Source organism: Antechinus flavipes, chromosome 4 (assembly GCF_016432865.1).
Source record: "Antechinus flavipes isolate AdamAnt ecotype Samford, QLD, Australia chromosome 4, AdamAnt_v2, whole genome shotgun sequence".
In the NCBI taxonomy this organism is placed as follows: Eukaryota; Metazoa; Chordata; class Mammalia; order Dasyuromorphia; family Dasyuridae; genus Antechinus; species Antechinus flavipes.
In genome coordinates, this window is record NC_067401.1 from 330795551 (window position 1) to 330820787 (window position 25237).

At 34.0% G+C, this 25237-nt stretch overlaps 1 protein-coding gene across 1 annotated transcript in view; it reads left to right on the top strand.

The window, feature by feature from the left end:
- The first annotated feature begins 874 nt into the window (after window positions 1-874).
- Window positions 875-25237, top strand: part of PHACTR2 (phosphatase and actin regulator 2) — a 247433-nt gene continuing 223070 nt past the window's right edge. Inside the window, exon 1 of the mRNA XM_051997880.1 lies at window positions 875-1121. Within this exon, the coding sequence (XP_051853840.1) occupies window positions 1109-1121 (13 nt within the window). The 5' untranslated portion in view covers window positions 875-1108. The remainder of the gene's footprint in view (window positions 1122-25237) is intronic.

Consider the following 25237-nt stretch of genomic DNA (forward strand, 5'->3'; position numbering starts at 1 on the left):
TGTCAGTAGAAATTTCAAAGGAAGACAAAAAAATTAAATGTATTTGGATTTAACCCTTCAGATTTGAGTTTCAAGTAGTAGCAGTATTCACACTAACTTTTATAATAATAAAATCCTCACTTATAAATATATAAATCCTCACTTTCTACTCAAGATTTATCATAATACAAGTCAAATCATGTCTCTTTTGTAAATCTCTTCTGGTAATGTAGAAAGATTGAGTTACATGGATATTACTCCTTCTCCCTTCTCATCCTTTTGCACATAACAATTTTTCATGCATTTAATTATTTTAATTTGTTTTAGGGTGCTTTTGAATTTTTTTAACTCCAATCAAAAGAGAATTTTTAAAGAATAAAATGGTTGGGTCTTTTTCCTTTTTTTTTCTTAACTTGAAGATTTTGAATTTGAGGATGTGCATTATTTCTAGCACAGAATCCATGAATTGCATATTTATTAAAGATGATTTCCTTTACTTTGAAATTATATTATAAAGGGGTCCCAAAATAATTTGTGAGAAATATAAAAATAATTCTAGTTTACAATATTCAAATATAACTATACTTTATTTTTTAGTTAGCTATTAAAAGACATTTTGTATTTTAATTTTAAAAAATTGTTCCAACTTTCTCAAAAAAAATCTTATCTATTTAAATTAAAACTCATGTACTAGGAAAGGTCAGTTATTTAAAAATATTTCTCTCTTAATATGTGTCTTCTTGCTAATGTTTGCTCTAGTCTCCTGAAAAAAAAAATTCCCAGTCGTAAGTGGTATTTCTCCTTTTCAGAAATGTGCAGCACATGCAATGTTGCAGTGGGATTTTTTCTCTCTCTCTCCTTTGCTCAGAAGAGAGGTGAAAACCCTGGTGGATTCAAGTATCTTCTTGATAGGCTCAGACTCTCTTAATCAGCCTGTAATGGAGCTAATGGCTGTTTGTCATCCTTGGAGATATAAATTTCCTGGCGATGTCTACTGCAGACAGTGCATGAAGTATGCTCTGTGTGCCAGCAAGGGCTGATGATCAGGGGAAGGGCAGGGTACTCCATTAGAGGAGGAGAAGAGCAGAAGCTGCCGGTGTACAGAACTCTGCTTTTCCACTACTGAGACATGGATAATGCTGGTAGGTGAAACAAATATTAATTTTTCAGGGCTACTGAGTTCATTTGCATTCTGCGGCATTTCCTGTAGCAGGTTTGCCTATTCATGCTTTTTTCCCCTCTCTCTGTTCTGCACTTAAAATGTCCTGGAAGCTGATTTTTTTTTCTTGAGCAAAATGTAGCATGGACTCCTCTGTATATAACTAATCTGTTTCCCTTGAAGTTTGGGAAATGTGAATATAAATAAATTATAATTTAAAAATACCCTTTCAAAGACTTAAGTGCTGTTATAGTTAGATTGTAAGAAGTGTGGACTTTGATCTTTTTGTACTCTGAACATAAGGCAAAAAAAAAAAGCATTTAGTTAACTAAAAAACTATCATGGACAGATGGCAAAAGATGGATATGGAGTTAATGGGCAGGAAAAAAATCAAAGGAACAGCATATTATGCACAGTTTATTAGCATGTCTTTATTTTACATGAAAAGGAAAACACTTGCCATCTAATGCATTTGTCTTAAAGCCAGATTGTATTATAGAAAAGGATAGGATCGTTTTCTGCTTGCCATTTTAATTTCAGAGGGCATGCATTCAAGGGAAACTATGCATCTGTTCTCATTGATGCATTTGTTAGTGCCAACCAACAAATATTTCATACTTAATGCTCAAAGAACTTACTGTTCTAATTTTTAAAAAATGTTTAGTATCAATGTACTTTTGGTGAACCTTATTACACTTACCATTCTGACTGCACATGGAACTTACCCAGGTCCAGGTCTCTCCCCATGGTGCTACTTTCCATCCCCCGGCTAGCCAGCGGCACTGAATTGAAACAGTGGATTCTTTGCCTCCTGAGCTTTCCTTGTCTGAGTAGTGGTTTTGCAATGATAACCCACAGTAATCTTGAAAGACAGTAATTCCTTTTAATATTGAGAAGCATTTTCAAAAACAATTTTACAACCTCAGCTTGCACTTTTTTTTTTCAGTAAAAGCATCTTTGTTTATGAAATGTAGTGTTTCTCATCCACAATATAAGCAATGTGATGGAATGGAGATTTTTGAAAATCTGGTGTCTTGATTTCTGTCATTAAGTTCTGTATCTAGAATAATACATATTCTGTGGCTAAATCTTACCTTTGACATTATAGCCATAAGCTTTTCTTTCTTTCAATTTTGCACAATATACTGAAATAGTATGAAATTGAAGATGGAAATTTAAGGGCTATGAAATAATGCAGAGAGAACATAAGGGGGAAGGGAAGATGTTTGTATTTAGGAAGGGGTCAAGTTGATTTGTACATACAGACCCCTTTGGGGACATTCAAAAAAATATCCTAGGGATTTGAAACATAAGCTCTTAGAGATGCTATTCCATGACAAGGCACAGTTCCAAGAGATTTCCTTTATTATAGAAATAGAGGCTGTACAGGTAAGAGGAAAAGAACAACACTGAATCACAAATTCAGCCTTGTTTTAAACCCTGCCATTCACAATTAATTATACTGAAAATTTGCAAAGCTATCACTTGAATTAAAGGACATGCCTTTCTTAATGGCATATATTTATTTTAAAGGCCATTTAAGAAGGAGGTAAAGAGAGGCTAAGAAAGAAAACCATAGTAACAGCTTTTTCCTGTATTGTTTCCTGTCGACTTAAAAGAGGCCCCTGACTTATGTGCCTTGCTAACTACAGCTTTTTTCAGTAATATATTGACAAGAACTGTAGTTATGCATTGACCATATTTCTCACAAGTTCTGTAATACTTGCAGAGAATACCTTTTGGAAATACCAACTTTGGTACTGTTTTGATGTTTGTAAATTTGTCAAATAGGCAAACTAACCGTTGAACTGAAAAATCAGTTTCAAAATACAACTTTCAAGTCTTTTAGACACACTTCCTCATGTTGGGAAATGACTTTTTAGTTACTACATGTAATGATTGTAGACTCTATTTTCTAAAAGAATTGTTTGATGATACAAGCCATTCACTAAGGACACATACAACTTTTCATAAAAACATTGTATTTGCTATCATGTAGTTAACATTATGAACTTAAGTAGCCAAGCATAATATAAAAATAACCCCAACAGAATAAACCAAGAACTATTTATCTTGGAGTTTCTCAAATTCAATTTAAATAATATAATGATACTAAATATTTCCTTAAATGTTTGTGTCACCCCTTTACCTCCTCTATGTTGTCTATATAAATTATTTATTTTCATTGAAGTTTGGAAATTAAACATAAAAATATATAATTTTAAAATCCCCTTTCAAAAACTTGAGTGTTTTTATAGTTGGACCTAGGAACTTGTTTGGGCATAACTTTTTAGAGTTTATAATCCAGCAACTGAATTTAACCATTGAGGGCAAGGACTATCAATTTCATCATCAATATTATTTAATCAAGCCTTCTGCTGAATAGATTTTCCAAGTCAGGGTTTGGATAATTGTTAAGGAAAGATTAATAATTGCCACACATGAGCAGAATGAATCTCTCTAATTTATTCAAACTGAGTTGAATATTCCTTCAAAGTTCTTTATTGGACAAAAATTGTTTTTTTGTGTGGTCTTCATTGGTGGTAAAGTGGGAGAAGATGAACTATATGTGATGTTTGCTGGTTCAACATTTGAATGTGCGATTAAATAATTAGGCTGTTGTGAATGAGTCCATCTTCTAGTTAGGCAGCATAGAACTGGCATTCCTACCATCCCTGAGAATGAGACATTCTTTCACTATAATTGCTGGCTTATGTATTCCTTTAAAAGCTTTTCCTGGAACAATAATAAAATATTCATCAAATAATATGTGTATAGTATGTCAAAGCAGTTTAAGCAATATTTGAACTTTTTGGGGAAGCAATCATATGACTATATCTGTATGAGATTTTGATGATTCAAATAGAGGATAGCCTTTTTTTTTTTTTTTTTTTTTTTTTACAAAACATAACCAAGAATGCTTAGTTGAAATCTCCAGAATTAATCTTTCAATAGAAAATTGCATTGCTAGGTAACTTTCATACCTTTCTCTCATCAAGGGGTGATAGTAACAAATCTAGAGGCAACATATATAAGTATTATATTTGACATTGTAGTAATCTAAACATCATTGCAATGAATTGTAATTCCTTACTCTATATCCCAAAGGGCTAATAAAGATCATAAGTTCTGTATATTTAATGGAATGATAATTATTTGGCTAAGAAAAAGATACTGTTATAAGAAATACTTGATGTAAGATTAAAAATGGCAGGATGGTTAAGGTCACTCATTTTAGAGGGAAGAAATGATAGGGTTTATAGAGCCTCCCCTTCCCTTTAAAATCAATTCAGTTGATTTAATGATAATAGATATTTGGTTCCTAGTGATCCTCACCCAGAGCACAGATGATTGCAGAGCTACTTGACATGCAAGCAGTGAACAAGGTACAGAAGAACACCTCACATGCAGGGCCACAGTCCCCTGCTGCCATTACTATATTAGCTCTCACAGGGCTAAAGTAAGCCCAATTAAATACTATTACATCATGCCTGATCTTGCCCTCCTGGAAACATCTCATGCTAGGTAGTCTCTATTACCACTCTATTACTACTTGTCATACTAAATCAACTAGTATTTATTAAAAGTCTGTGCCAGGTACTGTGCTAATGCTGGGGTACAAAGAAAGGGAAAAAAACAAAATAAAATATACACACACACATAAAACAAGCATAAACAAACAACAACAAATCCACACCTTGTTTTAAAGGAGCTTATCTTCTAATGGAGGAGACAAACAGAAAAGCTATATACAGGATAAATTGGGAATAATCAGCAAAAAGGAGGCATAATACAAAGGAAGTTGGGAAAAGCTTTTTGCACAAGTTGAAATTTTAGCTGAAATTTGAAAGAAGCAAGGGAAGCCAGGGGATGATGAGCAAAGAAATAACTCCAAGCATAGGGAGCATCCAGTAGAAAAGTCTCTGCAGATGATATTCTATGCATAGAAGTCATTGGATCACAGAGTACAGGGGGCTAAGGTGTAAAAAGGTATAAGGGAAAAGTAGAATTTTTGTCATTAAGAGAGTATTAGCATTAGTTTAATAGGAAGCCACTGGAATTTATTGACTAGAGAGGGTGAAGAGATGACATAGTCAGACCTGTCCTTTAAGAAAATCAACTTGTCAGCTGAATAGAAGATGGAATGTTGTGGGGAGAGACTTGGGGCAGAGAAACCAAACAGCAGGCATTTGCAATAGTCCAAGAATGAAGTGTTGAGAGCCTGTCCCAGAGATGTGGAAGCTTTAGAGGAGAAAAAAGGCAAATACAAGGCATGTTATTAAAAAAAAAAAAAAAAAGGTAGGACAGATCTTGATAACCAATTGAATATTGGGAAGGATAGGGTTAGAGAGAGAGAAAAAAGGTTTTATTGTGAATTTGGGTTATTGATTGGATGATAGTGGTCTCCTTAACAGTAATGGGAAAATTAGGAAGAATTAAGATCTGGGACAGATAGAAAGATAATTCATTTTTGTTTTGTTTTGGGGATTTTTTTTTTAGGCAAAGTCACTTCAACTCTTTGATAAATTGAGGTCTCACATATAATTAATTACCATTACTAAAGATTTTCTTGCCATAAGGATTGGAACTTGAAATTCTAGTTATGTGATGGCTTAAAAAAAAAAAAGAGATTTTTTCATTAGGGGAGTATTAGCATTAGTTTAATCCAGAAAATTAATGTAATTTAGAGATATTATCATCCAACATGTTGGAATTTCTTCAAACATGAAGTAATGGTTGGTGTTTTCTTCTTCTTCTTCTTCTTCTTCTTTTTTTTTTTTTTTTTTTTTTTTTTTTTTTTTGCATTTCTCGCAGTGGAGAGACATGGATATAGAGAGTTTCATTAAAATCAATCAGAACTGAGTTCAAGTTTTGCCTCTGATTCATACTGGCTATATGATCCTAGGCAAGTGACCCAATCTCTTAATGGCTCAGACCCATTTGTCATCTTTAAAGCCTTAATAATAGAGTTATTGTAGTACTACAGTGGCAGAGGAGGTTACCTCCCCAGGAATTCAATATACTAATGAAATCACAAGTCTAGACCAAAAAAGAAAAATGACCTTCATAGTAGTTCACATTTTATTACATATAGTAGATTTCAATATCCATTTCATGAGTGAATGTGTTTCCCTTATTATTGGAAGAGTTGCATCTTTTCTTACTCTCTGTAATGCCTTATGTAAAATGCCAGTTTTATAATTGAATATTTTATCAAATAAAAACTTCCTTAAGAATTTAAACATTAATAATTAATATAGTATTACAAGGATCATTTTAAAGAAAATACCACTTATAAAATGTAGGGACTAAAGAAAAAAATTAAAACTTGGTAAGTAATGAGGGGGGAAATGAGATATATCTAAGATTATTTTTTCAAACCTCTTGTTTCATGAAATCAATTATGAACTTTTAAAATGAAACTTCCCAAAGTAATGATCAAGCTCTTAAAGGGGTCTGAGGTTATGTAGGACACCTTTCATTTTACAGATGAGGAAATTGAGTCCAAGAGAAGTGAAATAATTTGGCCATGGTCACACAGAAAGTCATTGGTAGAGCTATGACTAAAAGCAGGTCTGCTGATATTTAGTTCATTGTTCTTTCATTGAAAAACACCAAACTAGCTCTGTGAGGAGTCTAAATTTCCACCATTGTTTTGTTCCCCTTTTTATTGTAAGACATTGACTGGGTCTGGAAGAATTACCTTGCTTTTCATGTCTAAACAGATTCATTCACTTAGGTGTGGACAACAGCCTGGCAAGATGGATCAGTAAAACTATTTGGACTACCTTATTTACTTGTGGCATGAGGAAGTTTCCTGCTTTAATGATTCATTGATGTATCATTTCATGGGTTATTGGCCCATGCATTATTCCTTTTGCATTCCTATTTCTTTAGTAACAAGACTTGTCTCAAGCCTGGTTCCCTCCTGCAAACAGGCTCATACAAATTAGTCAATATTTAGACTATGGGAAAGTAGGAATAGAATTTCTATTTCTGGTGTTTTTGTTTTATTTGAAGGAGGAGAAGAGAATGTTTTAACCAATGTGTTTTCAGACTTGGGCTGAAAGACCACTAAAATTGTGCCTTCTCCAGCTCTCCACTAATCCCAAGGTGATTTAAATGTATCATACATATTTATGGTATAGGAAGGATGGTCTTCTGGGAATAGGGTGAAAAAGCTACTGAAAAAGCCCTAAGGAGGCTGGAAGCGGAGAAGAATCAATTAATGCCCCTATCTGCTTCCTCATTTTCTTGTCACTCTAACTCTTCGTTATCTCCTTTGCTAAGTTAAAACCTGTGCGATCTTGGAGAAATCACTTGACCTCTTTGCACCTCAGTTTACCTATCTGTAAAATGAGGGAGCTAGACTAAATGACATTTCTAAAAGTTTTAATGAGATATTCTGATTCTTTTATTTTCTCTTGCTTTTTTTTTTAATTTTATATTCCTCCTCACACCCTCAAATTTTTATGGCCTTTGCAAAGTCTATTTCCTGAGCATGGGGGAGAAACTCTTTTATGGACAAGCCACTTCTAGTGTGTTATCATGTTAAGTCACTATTTGCTGCCAGGTAATTGAGGTTTGAAAGTTTATTTGAATTGCTCATGTCCTACATTTCTCTTCTCTCTTCTAGTTTTGAGCCTTTCTACCATTTCTGTTACTCGTTAGTATCACCGTTACAACAGGCAAAGGAGAAGGAACTCAGGTCAGAAAGTGCCTTAGAAGCAAGAATCACATCTTATTTATCTTCTCCTCTTCTGAATAGATTATTGTATGCATCAGACACATCCAAGTATTGTTTTATTTGCTGAACTCTTATTTCTCCCCTTTCTTTTTAAATCATTGATTTAAAAGGGATGAAGAAGAGGGAGGGAAGGGAAGGATGCATTCATAAATAGATGTAATGTAAAAACAAAAGACATCAATAGAAATAAGATAATCTTTTAAATTTGATAAATGAGAGGACTAAAATAAATGATCTCCAAGGTCTCTTCCAGCTTTTAATCTATGATCTTATGAACCTTTCATTTTTCTTTTGTTTTTTTTTTTATTTTATATGTTTATGCTATATACTTTCCTGACCTACTATGGTCTTTGTGTACTATATGTGCTTAATAAATGATTATTAAATTAATAAATTTATTAGGTCAGTCATTTAATTAATCAAAGTAGAGATAAGAAGTCAAAACTAGTGCCTAAAGGAAATTTGTTCTCTACTTATTAGAATAGACTACTGACAAGATATATATTTGAGAGTATTTCATCATTTATTAAATGTGGAATATAGTAATCTAATTTTATATAGTGTAAAGCAGGCACTGTGAGCATATATAAAAGGACAATGCAAAGTTATCTCTCCATCTTCATAATTTAATTAGTTCAGTGCAGATTTTCAAAAAAGAAAAATCAAATAGGAAGTATCAGTGTCCATAGAGATCTTAACAGACTCATAAACACTGTTCTGTTTATAGCAGAAGAAACATCATGCTTAGATGATAAAGAAATGATTGTAGTAATAGAATTTTAAAAGATTTCCCACCCAATTACAAAATTCTTCAAGGCAAAGTCCTTTTTGAAATGTATAACTATCTTTTAAAATGTGTTGTGATCACATATTGCTATAAAAAAGTACAGGTGTTTTTATTTGAAAGATGGAGTTATTTTAGGACCATTGATATAAAATTTGGAAGAAATTTTTTTTTAAAGCATGATGGAATAAGTTTTGAAATTTAATGGAGGATCACTTTAATAAACATGAAGAAATTTGTTCTTACTTTTTCTGTCTGCCTTCCTCAAAAGAGACTGTTAGTAGTCATTCATTATTAGAAAGAAGGAAGATATAAAATATTAACCTGGGATCAAGAATGACAGTTCCTTTGTCTCATTTTTGTTGTACCTGGTCACAAATAGGTCTTTCACAGCCTGTGCTATAATAAGCTGTGTTCCACATACCTTTTTCCTGACCTAAGTTTTATATTATTAAGTTTTACAATATTCCTCTGAAAATATGCTGTGCAACAAGTTTAATTTAAACATTGACAAAAGTATTGAGCAAACTATACTTATAAAGAAAGCAGATTTTCCTATTGTTTGGGATATTTAAAAATCCTTTCAGCATTTTCCTTGTGTCACTCAAATAGCTATTAATAACTCTGTTAAGACCCTCAATAGGGGGCATTTTTAAATTCTTTACTTTTTTAAACCATTTATACATTTCTAATATATATATATATAATGTAGATTCGATTGTCACTGATATCTATAGTCTAAACTAATATTTCCAATATGTATTCAACTGCTACCTTTACCCCTTTCTAATTTCTTATAGAACCTAAACCTTTTGGGATAATGAACCATATTATAGTTCTGTCTACAGCCTGAATTGTCAAATCACTCATTTTTCTTTCCTCCTTTCTGCCCTGTAAAAGAGGTAGCATGGTATAGCTGAAAAAGATCTAATATAGGAGTCAGGTAAACACATGCTGTCTGTGTGATCCTAACTTCTCAATACCTTGCAGGCAAGTTTGTAAGACTAGAAATATAAGAGTAGGTCCCAATTTGCAGTGGTAATAGGAGTTTCTTTGAGGGAGTTTCTATGCGAATGAAATCACAGAATCACAGAAAATAAGAAGGAAGAGGAAGAAGAGAAGAAAGAAGAACAAGAAGACAATGATATGAAGAATAATGATGACAATGATTTCCTAGAAATGCTAATAGGATACATTATTCATACCTTTTTTCTAAGCTGCATATTATTATTGTTATTACTGTTGTTGTTATTGCATTAAGTTTTTTATTATTTATCAAATACTAACCAGTAGCTTCATAACTACCTTGTACAAAGATATACAGCATCTCCTGGGCTTCTTTTGGAGGTAAAAAATATTTTGATATAGTTTTAATTGTAAGTATTGTTGTTGGGGTTTAGCAATTTCATTAGTGTCTACCTTTTTGTGATTTCATCTGGGGTTTTCTTGCAAAGATATTAGAGTGGTTTGTCATTTCCTTCTCCAGTTCATTTTACAGATGGAAAAGCTAAGGCAAACAAGCTTAAGTGACTTGCTTGGGTTCACACAGCTAGTAAAGCATCTGAGACTAAATATGAACACAGGTTTTCCTGATCCCAGGCCTAGTGCTCTATTCACTGTGCCACCTAGCCACCCCATATAAGGCATATTGCAGATATAAAAAGTTCTATACTTTTTATCCTACTATTTTCTTCACAGATTGTTGTCTCTCTTCCTGATCTAGTTATTAGTGAAATTTAAGAAATAATAGGTAAGGATTTGCTTGTTAAGAAATGATGAAAGGGTTGGTTTCAGAGAAACCTGGGAATTGATGCATATTGAAGAGAGCAGAACAAGGAGAACAGATTATGCAATAATCACAATTTTTTGAAAGACTTTTAAAAACAACTGGAATCATGATGAAACAAGCTCCCTACCTGCAGATAGAAAGTGGTGGTCTTAGTATATATTGAGATTTTTTTCAAACATGGCCAATGTAAGTTGTATTTAAATAGAGATTTTGTTTTTGTTTTTGTTTTGCTGAGGCAAATTGGGGCTAAGTGACTTGCCCAGGGTGGGTCACACAGCTAAGAAGTGTTGTGTCTGAGAATCAGATTCAAACTCCTGACTTCAGGGCTGGTGCTCTATCCACTGTGCTACATAACTGCCCCTATAGAGTTGTATTTTAAAAATTATTTTATTAAAGTTTTGTTTTGTTCTTGTTGATACTTTTACTTTTTATATCACATTTATTTCTTAATAGACCCTCCTTTTCCCTCCCATTCTTAGCAAGTCATCTCTTTTTTCAAAGATTAAAACAGAAAGAAGTCAGGGAAAGAGTTCAGCAAAACAATCAACACCTCAGCTGTGTCTAACAGTATATACATTATTCTATACCTGTAGTCCCCCACATATGCAACAAAAGGGGAGAGGTACATTTTCTCAACATTTTTCCAAGGCCAATTTTAGTTGTTATAATTACATGGTGGCCCATTTTTGTTCAAGGCTCTCTTTAATTCCTTGTAAAATATCTTCACTTCAGTTTCCCACAGTCACCTCAAATTCAACTTGTCTCAAATGAATATTTTCATCTTTCTTACCAAATTCATTTCCCCTCTAAAATTCTCTATTTTTGTCACTGACACCCCTCTGTAGTTAGAGTCTTGAAACTTTGGAGCTACTTTGACACTCCACTCTTTTTTATCCCCTAGATGCAATCTGTCACTAAGTTCTGTCAAGTCTTAGTGATTTAAACTCTCTCTCTCTTAAATTTTTTCCTTTTTTTTTTCCCTTCCCATTTCTGCACAAACTACCTGCTCCTCTCTTGGCCAATCTGGTCAGGTATCTCCTGTTGAACAATTGAAGTAGACTCTTGACTTGTATCCCTTATAATCATCTTGGGTATCATTAACAACCTGATTTTCTAAAAGACTTTGGTATTCCTCTCCATATCCTTGCTCCATGTCTTCTTCAGTGCTTATGGAATAAAATCCAATGTCTTCAACCTAACATTCAGTGTCCTCAAAAATCTGATCCTAAATTACTTGACACTATAACAATAATAATAATCTCTTTTACATTTACATATCACATTCTTTACAACAACCCAATGAGGTAAGGAAGCTCAGCATTATCAACTGTTTAACAATTAGACAATTTTAGTCCTAAAAGAACTAAGTTAAGTTTCAGAGCTGGGATTTGACATGCTCTTTCTACTAATGCTGCCTTATTATTCCTTAACATAAAATTTTTACCCTCATAAAGTTAGTCTTCTCATGGCCTTATAGATACACTATAATCATTCCCATCTGATCTTTTCCCACCATTTTGAATGTACTTTTTTTTTTTTTAACTATATCCTGTCCCATTTTCTAGGCTCTGTAAAGTGCTATGAAGTTAAAAGGTTACTGAATATCAGTCAAGTCCTCAGCAACAGGAATCGAGGCAGACATTTTCACTTATATTAGTAAGAAAATGATAAAAGAGGCTTTAATGAATAACAATTACAGATGTTATACATAAGGCTATTCATAATTCCTGGTAATGATGGGGACTGGTCCCTAGGTAACTCTCTATATAAATATAATCAGCATAATACAGCAGTATTGGTGGACCCCAAAACTAAGGTAGCCCAGTTGCATTGAGAAAGGTATAACTTCCTCCCAGATTGTTGACTGTTTAGACTGCAGTGTTGTTTGCAGTTCTGGGTGCCACATTAAGAAAGATATTGATCAACTGGAGAATATCCAGAAAAAGGCAACCATAATAGTGAAAGATCTGGAGTTCATACCAATTGGGAGAATTGAATATTGTTAGCTGGTAGAAAAGAACACTCAAAAGGGTGGATATGAAAGCACCTTTAAAATAGGTGAAAGCCTATTGTAGAAAATAGATCAGGCTTCTACTATTTGGCAAAGAGGGAAGAATAAAATCAATGAGCAGAACTTTATCCAAAACAAATTTATGCTTGATTTCAGAAAAAAATCAAAACTTTCTAGCAATTAAAGTTATTCAAAAATAATGAGATTCCTATGACTTGATGTCTTCCCCCAATTCTTTTAAGCAGCTCCATGTCTCCAAGGAAGGCCTGAATTTAATTCTGGCCTCAGAAGCTTACTAGCTGTGTGATCCTGGGCAAATCACTTAACCCTGTTTGCCTCAGTTTCCTTATCTGTAAAATGAACTGGAGAAAGAAATGGCAAACCATTCCAGTATCCTTACCAAGAAAATCCTAATAGGGTCACTAAGAGTCAGGCCTAACTTAAACAACTGAATAACAACAAAAGACTGGATGTTCACTTATGATGTACTTTCTATGCTTTGAGTTTGTGTTTTTGAAATTTTTTGATTCCATGACTTGTAGAATTTTTTTAGGAATGCTTGTCAGGCTGAGAGTAGAAAACAACTGGTGAGACTCATTGCAGCGTCTTGAATATGCTAAGTACTTAATAAATGCTTGTTGAATTGAATTTCCCCACAAGGACAAGGAGTCTAAGATGATAGCTGAATGGTTGCATTTTTTTTTAAGTGGCTGACCACTAAACTAAAAAGAAGCAATTGAAGGCAGTAGAGAGCTCTTGAACTGGAAGAAATGTTGGGGTCAATGAGGGTGAAGAGAACTGAGAATCATAGTTGTCTGAGCCTATTTAGTATAAAGTCAAATAAATAATGTTTCATTAGTCAGTAGCTCCTGAGGCGATCACTGTATTACAACACAATGTGATAACTGATGAGAAGCAGTGATGACATAGTATGCAGAATGCTAGTCTTGGGTTCAGCAAGACCTGGGTTAAGACCTGTTTCTGATCCAGCATAGTTATATAACCATAGATTGCTCACTGCCACAGGCAAATTTCTAAAATTATAAATTATAGAAGAGCTGCAGGCTTTCATTGATGGAAGAAGTTTCCACATAGGTTACTTCTTCACACTAATGAAACTCTGAGACTAGACCCCCCCCAAAAAAAAATAAATAAAAACAGATGATTGATGTTCAGATAATATGGACTTTAATTCATCTAGAAAAAGTAAATGTTCTATAGCATAAATTGTTAAGAATGCAGATAGCTATGATGCATTTCACAAAGATTTACATGCAATATGGTGGAAAGAAAACTTTAATTTGCTATTCCAAAGAGATAGCCTTCAGCAATTAGAAAAAAAATATTCATAAGAAACATCTTTCCTGATGATGTTATATAAATGGGGTGCCATCACAATACTGTGGGAAAAAATAAGGACAATGGAGTTGTTCTTTGAGTTATTGGACGTGGTTTCATACTTTGGTTCACAAGGAAAATGAAGTAAATGCAACTTTTTAAAGAAATCCCTACATATACATATCCTTTATCCCTTTTTAAAGTTTATTCTTTAATAAAAGCTTTTCATTTTCAAAATACATGCAAAGATAGTTTTCAACATTCACCTTTACAAAACCTTGTGTTCCAAATTTTTCTCCCTCTCTTTCCTCCAACTGCCCTCCCCTAGACAGCAAATAACCCAACATTATATATCTATATATATATGCATTTCTTAAGGAAACTAGGTGATTCAGTGGATAGTGTTGGACTTGACGTCAGGAAGACCTGAATTTGAATCTTGTCTCAAATGTGTCTCTAAGGAAATCCTTTTTTCAGCCTCATCAGTAAAGTTGGAATAATAATGTCAGTTATTTCACAATTCACAATTATTAGGGTCAAATGAATGACTGAAATTCATGCAAAGTTCTTTGCAAACCTTAAAGTGTTATGCCACAGTTCTCTTTAACTGTCCTGACTCAGTTTCCTTGTACAAGTTTCCCTTGTCTCAGTCTTCCTAATTACTCCCCTAAGCTGTAAATCTCCCTCTGGTCCATGAAGGCTGAGGACCAATTAGTCTAAGGTTATAAATTGTTAGCCCAAGCAAGATAAACAAGAGAGTAGACCTCCTGATTATCTTCTGTCTTTGAGAATTTACAACATCCCTCTCAAATATTCCAAGATAGTTCACTAACATCTTTATCTCTGGGTATTCAGACATCCTGTCTCTGGGTTCCTTTTTTGATTGCCAGCTGGGCTTCCCACTCTTTCCTACTCTTTCCCTCTTCTTTGTCTCTAAAAGGTATATAAAGGTTAGAGATTCCTCCATTCATTGCTGGAGAATGGCGGCTGGTGGTAGATGCTGGACGCTGGATTCTTTGAGATGATAGTCTCCTCCAGACCTGGGACCAACATGAATTCCTTGGTCCCAGTATATCTTTATCTCTGTCTGACTGGATAATTTGAGACGAGAGTCCTGTCCAGTCAATCTTACTCTCCCATTAATAAAATATTAAAAACTCTCTAATCTCTCTCCTGCCTCAGTTTCTCTGGCATTACATTTTGGAGGTCCCACCGAGATAATAGAAACTGAGAACTGGATTAGAGATTGGAGACCTCTCTGTCTCCACCTAGGCCTGGGCTCAGGACCTGGGTCTGTTCCTTGGGAAAAGATCAGCACTCTGGATAGAAAAGGAAGCAGTTCTTCAGCCTCAGTCTGGCCTACAGTGGACAATGGAATCGATTTGGCATTTGGGAGAGTAAGTCTGTCTGGGTACCTTTTGGGGTTATCTCTGTCTGACTGGATAATTTGAGACGAGAGTCCTGTCCAGTCAATCTTACTTTCCCATTAATAAAATATTAAAAACTCTCTAATCTCTCTCCTGCCTCAGTTTCTCTGGCATTACAAAAGCACTATGTAAAGGAACTATTATTATCTTAGAATTATATTTGACTTTTTTCTGTGGAAAACTCAACTGAATTGCCATTTGACATGAGTAGCTTTTCATGGCTTGACTCATAGGGACCTAGACACTTGACTGAGTTATATTTCAAATATTCTCCATATGTAATTAAGCTATAATTTAAAAAAGACAGCTCTGGGGTTAAAAAAAAAAAAAACAACTCAGCAACAGCATTTAAGGCAGCATTCAATGACACAGTGCCTGGTACACTGAAAGTGCTTAATAAATGCTTATTGACCTGTTTTATTGAATTTCTTCATAGTTTCATCATATGTGCAAGAATAGAATTCAAAATCCTGTAATATTTACACGATTCACAGAACTGTGAAAAATAAACAATGTTTATAAATATCTTGAAGATGAAAGGAGTGTTATTTGCATGCATCTATTATTCTGAAAACAAAAGAGTATTTAAAAAGTATTCTAAAAAGAATACTACTGCATTCAAACCCTATTTTGTTGAGTTATGTTCTGTTCTACAGATATCTCAAAATGATCTGCAAGTTTTTACTAGGGGCACTATGAACAGTTTCTTTAGATTTGCTGGGCCAAAGTATATACTGGTTATTATAAAAAAGGGCTTTGTTTATAGAAAGTTAAGTCTGTGATACAGACCAACACAAGCCAGGAAATTCCAAAGTTAAAAGTTGGTGCTTGGTTCTGACCAGTTCTTCTGGACTCCCATAAAGTTTGGACTGAAGGATAATATCAGCTCTGGTTTTTACCTGCCTGTTTTTTGTTTCCCTAATGGGTGTCACAACTTTAATGTACTTTGTAAACATGTTTCATTTTGTTTCCTTGAATTTTTAAAAGTAGACTACACCAGTGATGACTATGGAATGTGTATTTCTTGAAAAAAAGAAATGGTTTCATCCACTGAGACTTATTCTGTAAATATTATTCAAGGTTTATAAAACTAAAATTATGTTAAAATTTTGTAGAAAAAAAAACTTTCTGAAATCCATTCATTATCTGTACCATTTCTTTCTCTTTTTAGAGGTCAATGTTGGTGGTTTTTCATTTCTTTCTTCTTTTAGATTAATCTTTACCTTCTATATGAAGCCTCCCAGATTCTAGATGCTTTTCTCCCAAATCATTTTGCATCTAGAAGGTGTGATGGCACATTCTTGTAATCCCAGCTACTGAGGAGGGGCTAGCATAAATTTCCTGAGTTTGGGAATTCTGAACTGTAGTAGGATATGCTGATTGGGTGCTGGTACTCAGTTCAGAATTGATGTGATAAGTTTGAGGGAACAGGGGGTCAACCAGATTGTCTAAGGAAAGATTAATTAGTTCAGGTCAGAAACAAAGCAAGTCAAAGCTCCCAAGCTGATCAATAGTGATCAACAACTCCAGCCTGAGCAAGATATGGAGACCTTTTCCAAATAATAATAATAATAATAATAATAATAATAATAATAATAATAATGGTGGTGGTGGCGCAGATAGAATGCCAGACCTGGAATCTGGAAGACATCTTCCTGCGTTCATATCTAACTTTAGTCACTTACTAGTTGTCTAATTCTGGGAAAAGTATTTAACCCTGTTCGCCTCAGTTTCTTATCTGTCAAATGAATTAGAAAAGGAAATGAAAACCATTCCAGCATCTTTGTCGAGAAAATCCTAAATTGGGTCACAGTCAGACATGACTGTAAAATAACAAATATATTTTGCTTATACCTGTGTAGGTACATCTTGTCTTCCCTGGCTAAATTTAAGTCCTTCAAGTACAGAGACTAATTTTTTTTGTCATTGTATCAGTACCTGGCACAATGCCAGTCAGTCAATAAACATTTATTAGGTATCTACTATATGCCAAACACTGTACCAAGCTCTGAGGATACAAATAAGAAAAAGAAAGAGAATCTTTGTCTTTAGGGAATTTACAATGCACTAGGAGAAGGCAATATGTAAAAGAAACCTGAAGAGGGGGAGGGAATGGTAGAGAGAAGGTGTAGAGAATAGGATTACAGTGAAGTCCAGTCCAAGAAGTTCATCTGGTAGGATGGTAGGACTATTCCATGAGCCTTCTTTAAATGGAAAATTTGGAAGGAATTCTTTGTTTCTCCCTCTAGTTCTCTGATTAGAGGGACAGAGAATACTGAAGAAAGGTGACTATGAAAGCGAATACATTTTCATCAGTGATGAGTTTAGTGATGAAGAGCTTTTCTGGGAGCATGATGATATTATGGTTCAATTCCAAGGAATGCAGTTTGTGAGAAATAGGGAGTTACATCTGTGAGCCCTCATTAAATGAAGGCTTTGGCACATAATGGGTGATTAATATATATTAATTGATTGGTAGATGCCAAGTTTAGATGAATAATATCAGAATATGAGATCTGGGAGGACCCTCAGAAATCCTTTGTTTACTCTTTTCATTTTTCATATAAGGGAATTTTTCTCATTACCACAGGCTCCCTTAAACATATTTGTAATAGTTATTTTTATCTTTCATTGCATTCATTGCAGTATGTTTGTATAAAAATTACATGTGTGAAAATCTTTTAAAACTCAAGATAAATTAGCAAAGCATGGTGACAGTAATATGATCTTTTTAACACCCCTTTCACTTTAATGTAATTTAGAACTTATATCTTAATCCTATTCTTTATCTGTTAGCTTAATGTATGACTTTGGATAAGTCATTTAACAACTCTGGTCCTCAGTTTCCTTATCTATAAAATGAAGGGCTTTAACTAAATTATCTCTAAGATCTCATCTATATAACCTTCTGGAGAATTTTCAAACTTCTTAACTTTGGATATAAGCTTTTTGTCTTTTCACCTTTTTTTCCCTGTCTTTTCATATAATTCTCCTTTATATTCCCTTAGATTCTTACTAGAAAATCTCTAAACCCCATGACGGTAAAGAATGTTATTCAGTCTTTCAGTTATTCAATTATTCAGGGTATCCCCAAAGCCTGAGCAATGTTTTAAGCTTTAACTTTTAAAAAATTGCATTCAGGCTTTTAGAATACCCTACCTTTTTGTCTTTGTATCCCTGGCACAATGCATGGCATCTAATACACATACATGATTTGTTAATTGGCTGATTTATACATTTAATTTCAATCATAGTGGTAATCTGTTCATTGCCCATGGCATTCCATCCCCAGCCTCCATTCTTTTGTGGAAAATGGCTCAATATCTAGAGTGTGTGCTCTCCTCATATTTGTCTTATAAAATCTCTTCCTTCATATCAAAGCTCAAAATCCACTTAACACAAGATATTTGCTGATACCACTAGCTGACTTCTCTTCCTCCTTTTTTTTTCCCTCCTCTTCTTCCTCCTTGTCATCCTCTCCTTCCTCCTTTTCCTCCTCCTCCTCCTTCATCCTTCTTTCTTCTTCTCCCTCAAAGAGCTTATACACATGTGTTGTTGTTGTTCAGCAGTTTCATTCATGTCTGACTATGACCCTTTTGGAGGTTTTTGTGGCAAAGATACTGAAGTAGTTTGCTACTTCCTTTTCCAGTTCATTTTAGAAATAAGGAAACTGAGGCAAACAGGTTTAAGTAACTTGCTTAGGATTAAGTAACATAGCTAAGTAAGTGTCTAAGGCTAGATTGCAAATGAGGAAGATGAGTCTTCCTGATTCCAGGTCCAGCACTATTTCTATTGTACTACCTACCTCTTCCTCTTTATATATGAGACAAACAGTATATTTTCATTGAATTGGGAGAAAGATTGAATGGGTCACTTTTGAAATTTAAGGATTTACTGCTCCATTTTATATAAAACTCTTAATAACAGAATAGTTTTAGGATTATTGTTAGGCTTAATTATCAGGCTTAATAATGGAAACTCATCTTTTAATTTTCACTACAAACATTCTTTCCCATAGGAGTTTAATAATTTCCCTTAACATTTATGTTTTTTGGAAACAAAAGCTGTGGAATTTGGTGATAGGAATATAAGAACATGTATTTCACAATACTTTGTTGCTTATTTAAAAATAAGTTTTCTTTATGCCTTATTTATAGTACAATCATTTCCATATGACCATCACCTTCCACTGACAATGAACTTTCTTATATGGCAAAGAAAAACAATAATTAATAAGTATTACAGTGTTTCTGAGAAAATAGTTTCTCAAAGTTTAATTTATTTTTCTTCTTTTTATTTTTTATTTACTGTAGTTATAGATGTCATTCTTAGTTATGTCTACTTCACTCTGCATATGTTCATAGAAATTTTCTTATATTTCTTGGATTTTTCATCTTTATCATTTCTTACTGAAAAAATAATAGCTGTTACTATCTTAGACTTTTGGTTTGTTCAGAAATTTTCCAATCAATGGCCATCAACTTTGTTTCTAGTTTTCTGGAATGCTTAAAATAGCTACAATGAATTTTTGGTCTGCATAATGTCTTTCTTTAAGCATATACTACAAAAAAATCTGGATTCATTTGTGTATTTTCTCCTTTACCTCTTAACTGTGTATTTAAGGTTAAGCCTTCAGCCTTTTTCGCAAATTTTTCATTACTTTTGAAGAGCTTTTTTCAGCTCTAACAATTATTTCTATTATGGTGACAGCCAAATCTATATTTTTAGTCCTGCTGTTTTTTCCAGCCTCTATCTACTGGATATTTCTTTCCATTTGTAGATGCTGCCATTTTCTTATCATGTCTAAAACTAGCTTGATTGCCTTTCTTTAAACCAAGTTCCCTGTCATGGCTTCCAGTTTGAACAGCTTTGAGTGTTGACATACATTTTAGCATGCATTTTGCCATTTTGGAGACATGACCCTGGGCAAGATACTTATCCTTTGGAAGACTTTCCACATCTGTAAAATAGGTTAACAAGTCCTACCCTACTTACGTTATGTTATGATTATGAGAATCAAATTTATTTTCAATAGTGCTGATATTTGTATACTGTTGTAAGGTTTGCAAAACACATTATGAGATAGTATATGTAAAAGGCTTTCTACTTCAAAGTATCTTATAAATGTAATCCATTGTTCCTATTTTTGAATTTTCCTTCTTCCTCAATCGTAACATCAATCATCAAATCCAGTAGATACTTCTTTATGTCCTTTGCATCCATCACTTCATTTCCACCAACAGAATGTAATTAATGTGATAGTAATCCTGAAGCTGATACTTCATAGAGTCTTTTAGTACCAACAACATTTATAGACAAAAGTATTTTTAAGGGGGTTTGAATATAACAAAGTAAAGTTAGCATATATACTTCAGTTATAAATTGCCAAGTGAAATAAATTAACCTTCGATCTGAAAAGGACTTTCAGAACTGAAAGCCTACTCAAATGATGGTATCTTTCCATTTCCTCTGAACAGAGTAGAATAGTAAATAGAAGACTAGTTTAGTGAATAGAATCTAGGAGACCTGGTTCTAAGTCCTGCTTCTGATACTTGTTAGCTATAGTGACCAGGAATAAGAAATTGAAACTCTGAGAACCTCAGGTAATGTTCTAAAACTCATAAATTATACATTAGCTTCTCCATCTATCCAAACACACTAATAAAACCACAATTTTTGACAATTTTTTTCAAAGTATTCAAATTCAGAAATGACCTGCACTTTTCTCTTGACTCATAGACTTTGAGAAATGTAATCCTAACAATAAGGAATAATTCTATGTTATTTTCAAAGTCATTTAGGTACACTATTGGTAGAACTGAGAATTGGTCCATCCATTCTGAAAAAATATGGAATTATATCAGAAAAATCATACTATTCATATTCTAGTTAGTAGGTAGCAAAGAATAGAAAGCAAAAATAAACTTCCAGTGATTACAAAATGACTGGAAAAAAATTGTGATGTGTGAATGGAATAGAATATTTGTGTGCCATAAGAAACAAAGAATATGAAAAATTCAGAGAAACCATGGAAGACTTAGATGAACTTAGAATAAAGTAAGCAAAAATGGGAGAACAATCTACACAATCACTACAATAATCATTTCTTTTTTTTTAAATTGAAGGGTTTTTTTTATTTTCAAAATATATGCAAGGATAATTTTTCAATATTAATCCTTAAAAACCCTTGTATTCCAATTTCCCCCTTTCCCCCCACTCCCTTCCCTAGATGGCAAGTAATCAAATATATGTTAAACATGGTAAAAAAAAATATGTTACAATATAAGCATATGTATTTATACAGTTATCTTGCTGCACAAGAAAAATCAGATCAAAAAGGAAAAATATGAGAAAGAAAATAAAATTCAAGAAAAACACAACAAAAAAGAGTAAAAATGCTATATTATGATCCATCCTCAGTTCCCACAGTCCTCTCTATAGGTTTAGATGCCTCCCATGATCATAAGATCATTGGAACTGGCCTGAATCATCTCATTATTGAAAAGAGCCTCTTACATAATATAATCTTGTTGCTGTGTGTAATGATCTCCTGGTTCTGCTCATTTCACTTAGCATCAGTTCATATAAGTCTTTCCAAGCCTCTCTGTATTCATCCTGCTGGTCATTTCTTACTGAACAATAATATCCCATAACATTCATATACCATAATTTATTCAGCCATTCTCCCACTGAGGAGCAGCCACTCAGTTTTCAGTATCTTGACTACAAAAAGGGCTGCCACAAACATTTTTGCACATTCACTACAATAATTCAAAGAAAAACAACATTAAAAAGACCATTAAAAATACTGCCCAATCCTGTCAGGGACCACAGAGTAGTATGCCTATCTCTTCTCTATAGGGAGGTAGTGAGTGGTATGGATGGAATGACTTATAGCCATATCAGGTGACAAATGTGTTGATTTGTTTTGTTCAAACTATATTTTGTTACAAAGGATGATTCTATTGGGTGGTAATAAAAGTAATTATTTGGAATTAATAATAATGTAAGGAAAAAAAGCATCAGGAAAACATTTCATTAAAAAATTAATTAAGGAAGCAATCATTTATTATACGTCAGTCACTATACCAAGTGCTTTTTTAAAAAAATCATATAATTTTCACAACAACTCTGGGAGGTAGGTGCTATTATTATCCTCACTTTACAGCTGAGGAAACTGAGACATATAGTAATGAAGTGATTTCCTGGGGAAAGTTTCTGAGGCTAAATTTGAACTCATGTCTTCTTGACTACAGCCCCAGCCATTGTGCCACATAATTTCTGTTAGAAAGCAGAAACACTTAAACTATGAATTTCAAAGCAGCATATGTGTAGTACCTGGGCATGCACAGCTTGGACCACTGAACAGTTGGAGTAAACAGGTGTGTGTGTGTGTGTGTGTGTGTGTGTGTGTGTGTGTGTGTTGTAAAGAAATGTAATGGAGGAGTTTAAAAGAACTAATTTCTACAATCCTTCCTAGCATTAATTCTGTACTCTAATAACTTGTAAAATCATGATTTCTTTTGTGACCAAGAAATTGGCTCAGTGATTAATTGGTATTGGTGTGTAATTTTATCATGATGTACAGATTTTTAAAAATACATTTATTTCACCTTCCCAAGTTGAGTGGGTAGATTTGGAGGTGGAGAATAAAAATAAACTGACATAGAAAGCTATTTGGAAATGCAATGTTCATCCTTTTTTATGTGGCAGAAAGCAAAATAATTTTCATAACTTAGAGCTCTGTTTAGAGATGTAATTACCATCCCAATAGGCTAGGACCCAGAAGAGAGTAAGATCCTCTCTCATAGAGGGATTTTGATCTGAGTCGGGTGGGTGGGAAGAGAACAGGTTGCTTTATAGGATTTTCCTCCTGAAGTGGGGAAAGGAATTCAGAAATCCAAAGCAGTTGCTATCTGTGTTAAACTCTTTCACTGCACTAAATATCTAACACTGGGAAGTAGAAAACGATTTATGCCAAACTTTGATTTCAGTTTTACTTGTGTAGAAGGAAAGGTGCATCTTTTGTTTAACCTATTCAAAAAAGTATATCCCTCAGAGGTGGACTTCCCCTGCTATCCTTATAAAGTACCAGAAAATAAAACCTTTCGGTTTAAAATGCTTTGAACTGCCCATTTTTTTTCCTTTTCATTATCACTGTTTTAAAAATATAATTTAGAGAAAAGACATATGGTATTGATTTCTTCCTGGTCTTTGGCCACATGAATGTGATTTGGTTTTTGAAACTCCAGGATGGTTTTAAACAGAACTTTGCAAAATCTTCTGTTGTCAGTTTGGTGAGGTTTCAGGTAAATAGTGTGTGTGTGTGTGTGTGTGTGTGTGTGTGTGTGTGTGTGTGTGTGTGTGTGTGTATGTTTCCTGTTTTGATTTGCTTGAACTTTAAAAGTTTTACATTGTTTTAGGATTAATTTTCAAGAAGGCCCCCAAGGTCAAAGTAGAATGCTGAGAATTTCACCTGGTTTTATATTTAAAACAGAGCAAAGCCACATAATTACATAGTCTTCCTTCCCCTTTCCTTCCCCTCCCCCTTCAAGTCCTAGCCAAACTGTGTGGTGCCCCAGATTTATTTGAAACTTAGCAGGGTACTGCATTGTTATTAGAGGAGGTTCCCGTGAGATAAGGGCTGGCAGAATTGAGGTGGCAGCTAGGCTACAAAGACATTTTTACATCTTTTTTTCCCCAGTGGTACAGATCAGGAGTTCATCTTTCTGGAGTAAAGGTCAGCAAATTTTTAACTCTTCATAGTCTGGTTTTAAGGACCATGAAAGAACGTGGCCTTCTCTCCCTCTTCAGCATCTCCAAGAAAGTGTATGAAGTATGACCAAAATGACTGTTTTCAACTACAGAGGCACAGCACTGGTCCTGAAGTCAAAAGAATCTGAATTTAAATATGGCTTCAGACACTTAATACTTACTAGCTGTGTGACCCTAAACAAGTCACTTAAACCCAATTATCTCACACACACACAAAAAAAAAGAATTCAATGACCAAGTATTTATTAAGTATCTACTATAAGTCAATCTAGCACCCTGGTAAGTACTAGGGATACAATAACTTAACAGGGTATTAGACTGGCATAGTATGTACTTAATAAATTAGAGCTTCCTAAATGGAAGAATGACATAGATCTGCAGCCTAGGAAGATCACCCTTTCCTTAGAATAATATCCAAGACTATCATCAGTCATCCTGATCTATCTCTGGCCACTGGATGGTCTCCAGATGGCTCTGGAGGGGAAAGTGAGGCAGGTGACCTTGCACAACCCTCCCTCATTTAAATCCAATTCACTTACATGTCATGGTATCACCTCTCTGATGCCATGGTCCTCTTGGAGAAGGAAGCACAAACAACAATGCTATTTACCCTGAGTACATTCCATATGAATGTTGTCTCTTTTAGAGTAACCATTTTGAAGCTTTTCTTCTTGGGTTTGCCTTCGAATCCTGTGAGGCACAAAAAGGAACCCAAAATATAAATGTAGTCACAATCAATTTTTGATAGGTTACAGTGTCAACCACTTTGTCTACCAGATTTAGCTCTCAAACTCTCAAACTAAGTCTCGGGTTTGGTTGCTTTCAAAAAACCCACCCTAGGAAGATGATGATTTGGCAGGACAAATCAAAGAAAATATCATAGGCCTGATAATAATAATAATAATAAATATAATTTCAGTAACTCTTTAAGGTTTGTAAAGTGCTTTACATATGTTATCTCATTTAATCCTTATAACAACCCTTACAGATGAGAAAACTAAGGATCAGAGAAATTAAGAGACAGGATCAGAATTGTATAGGCAGAATTGGAACTCAGGTCTCCATGAATTATCCCCTTATGTCCCTAGCTAGTATGTATTTATTTGTATGCATATACATATATGTATGTATATAAATATTATGAATATAAATGTTAAATACATGTGCGCAGAATGCATAATTATTTATGTATACACATAAAATATAATAGCCCTTGTATAGATACAT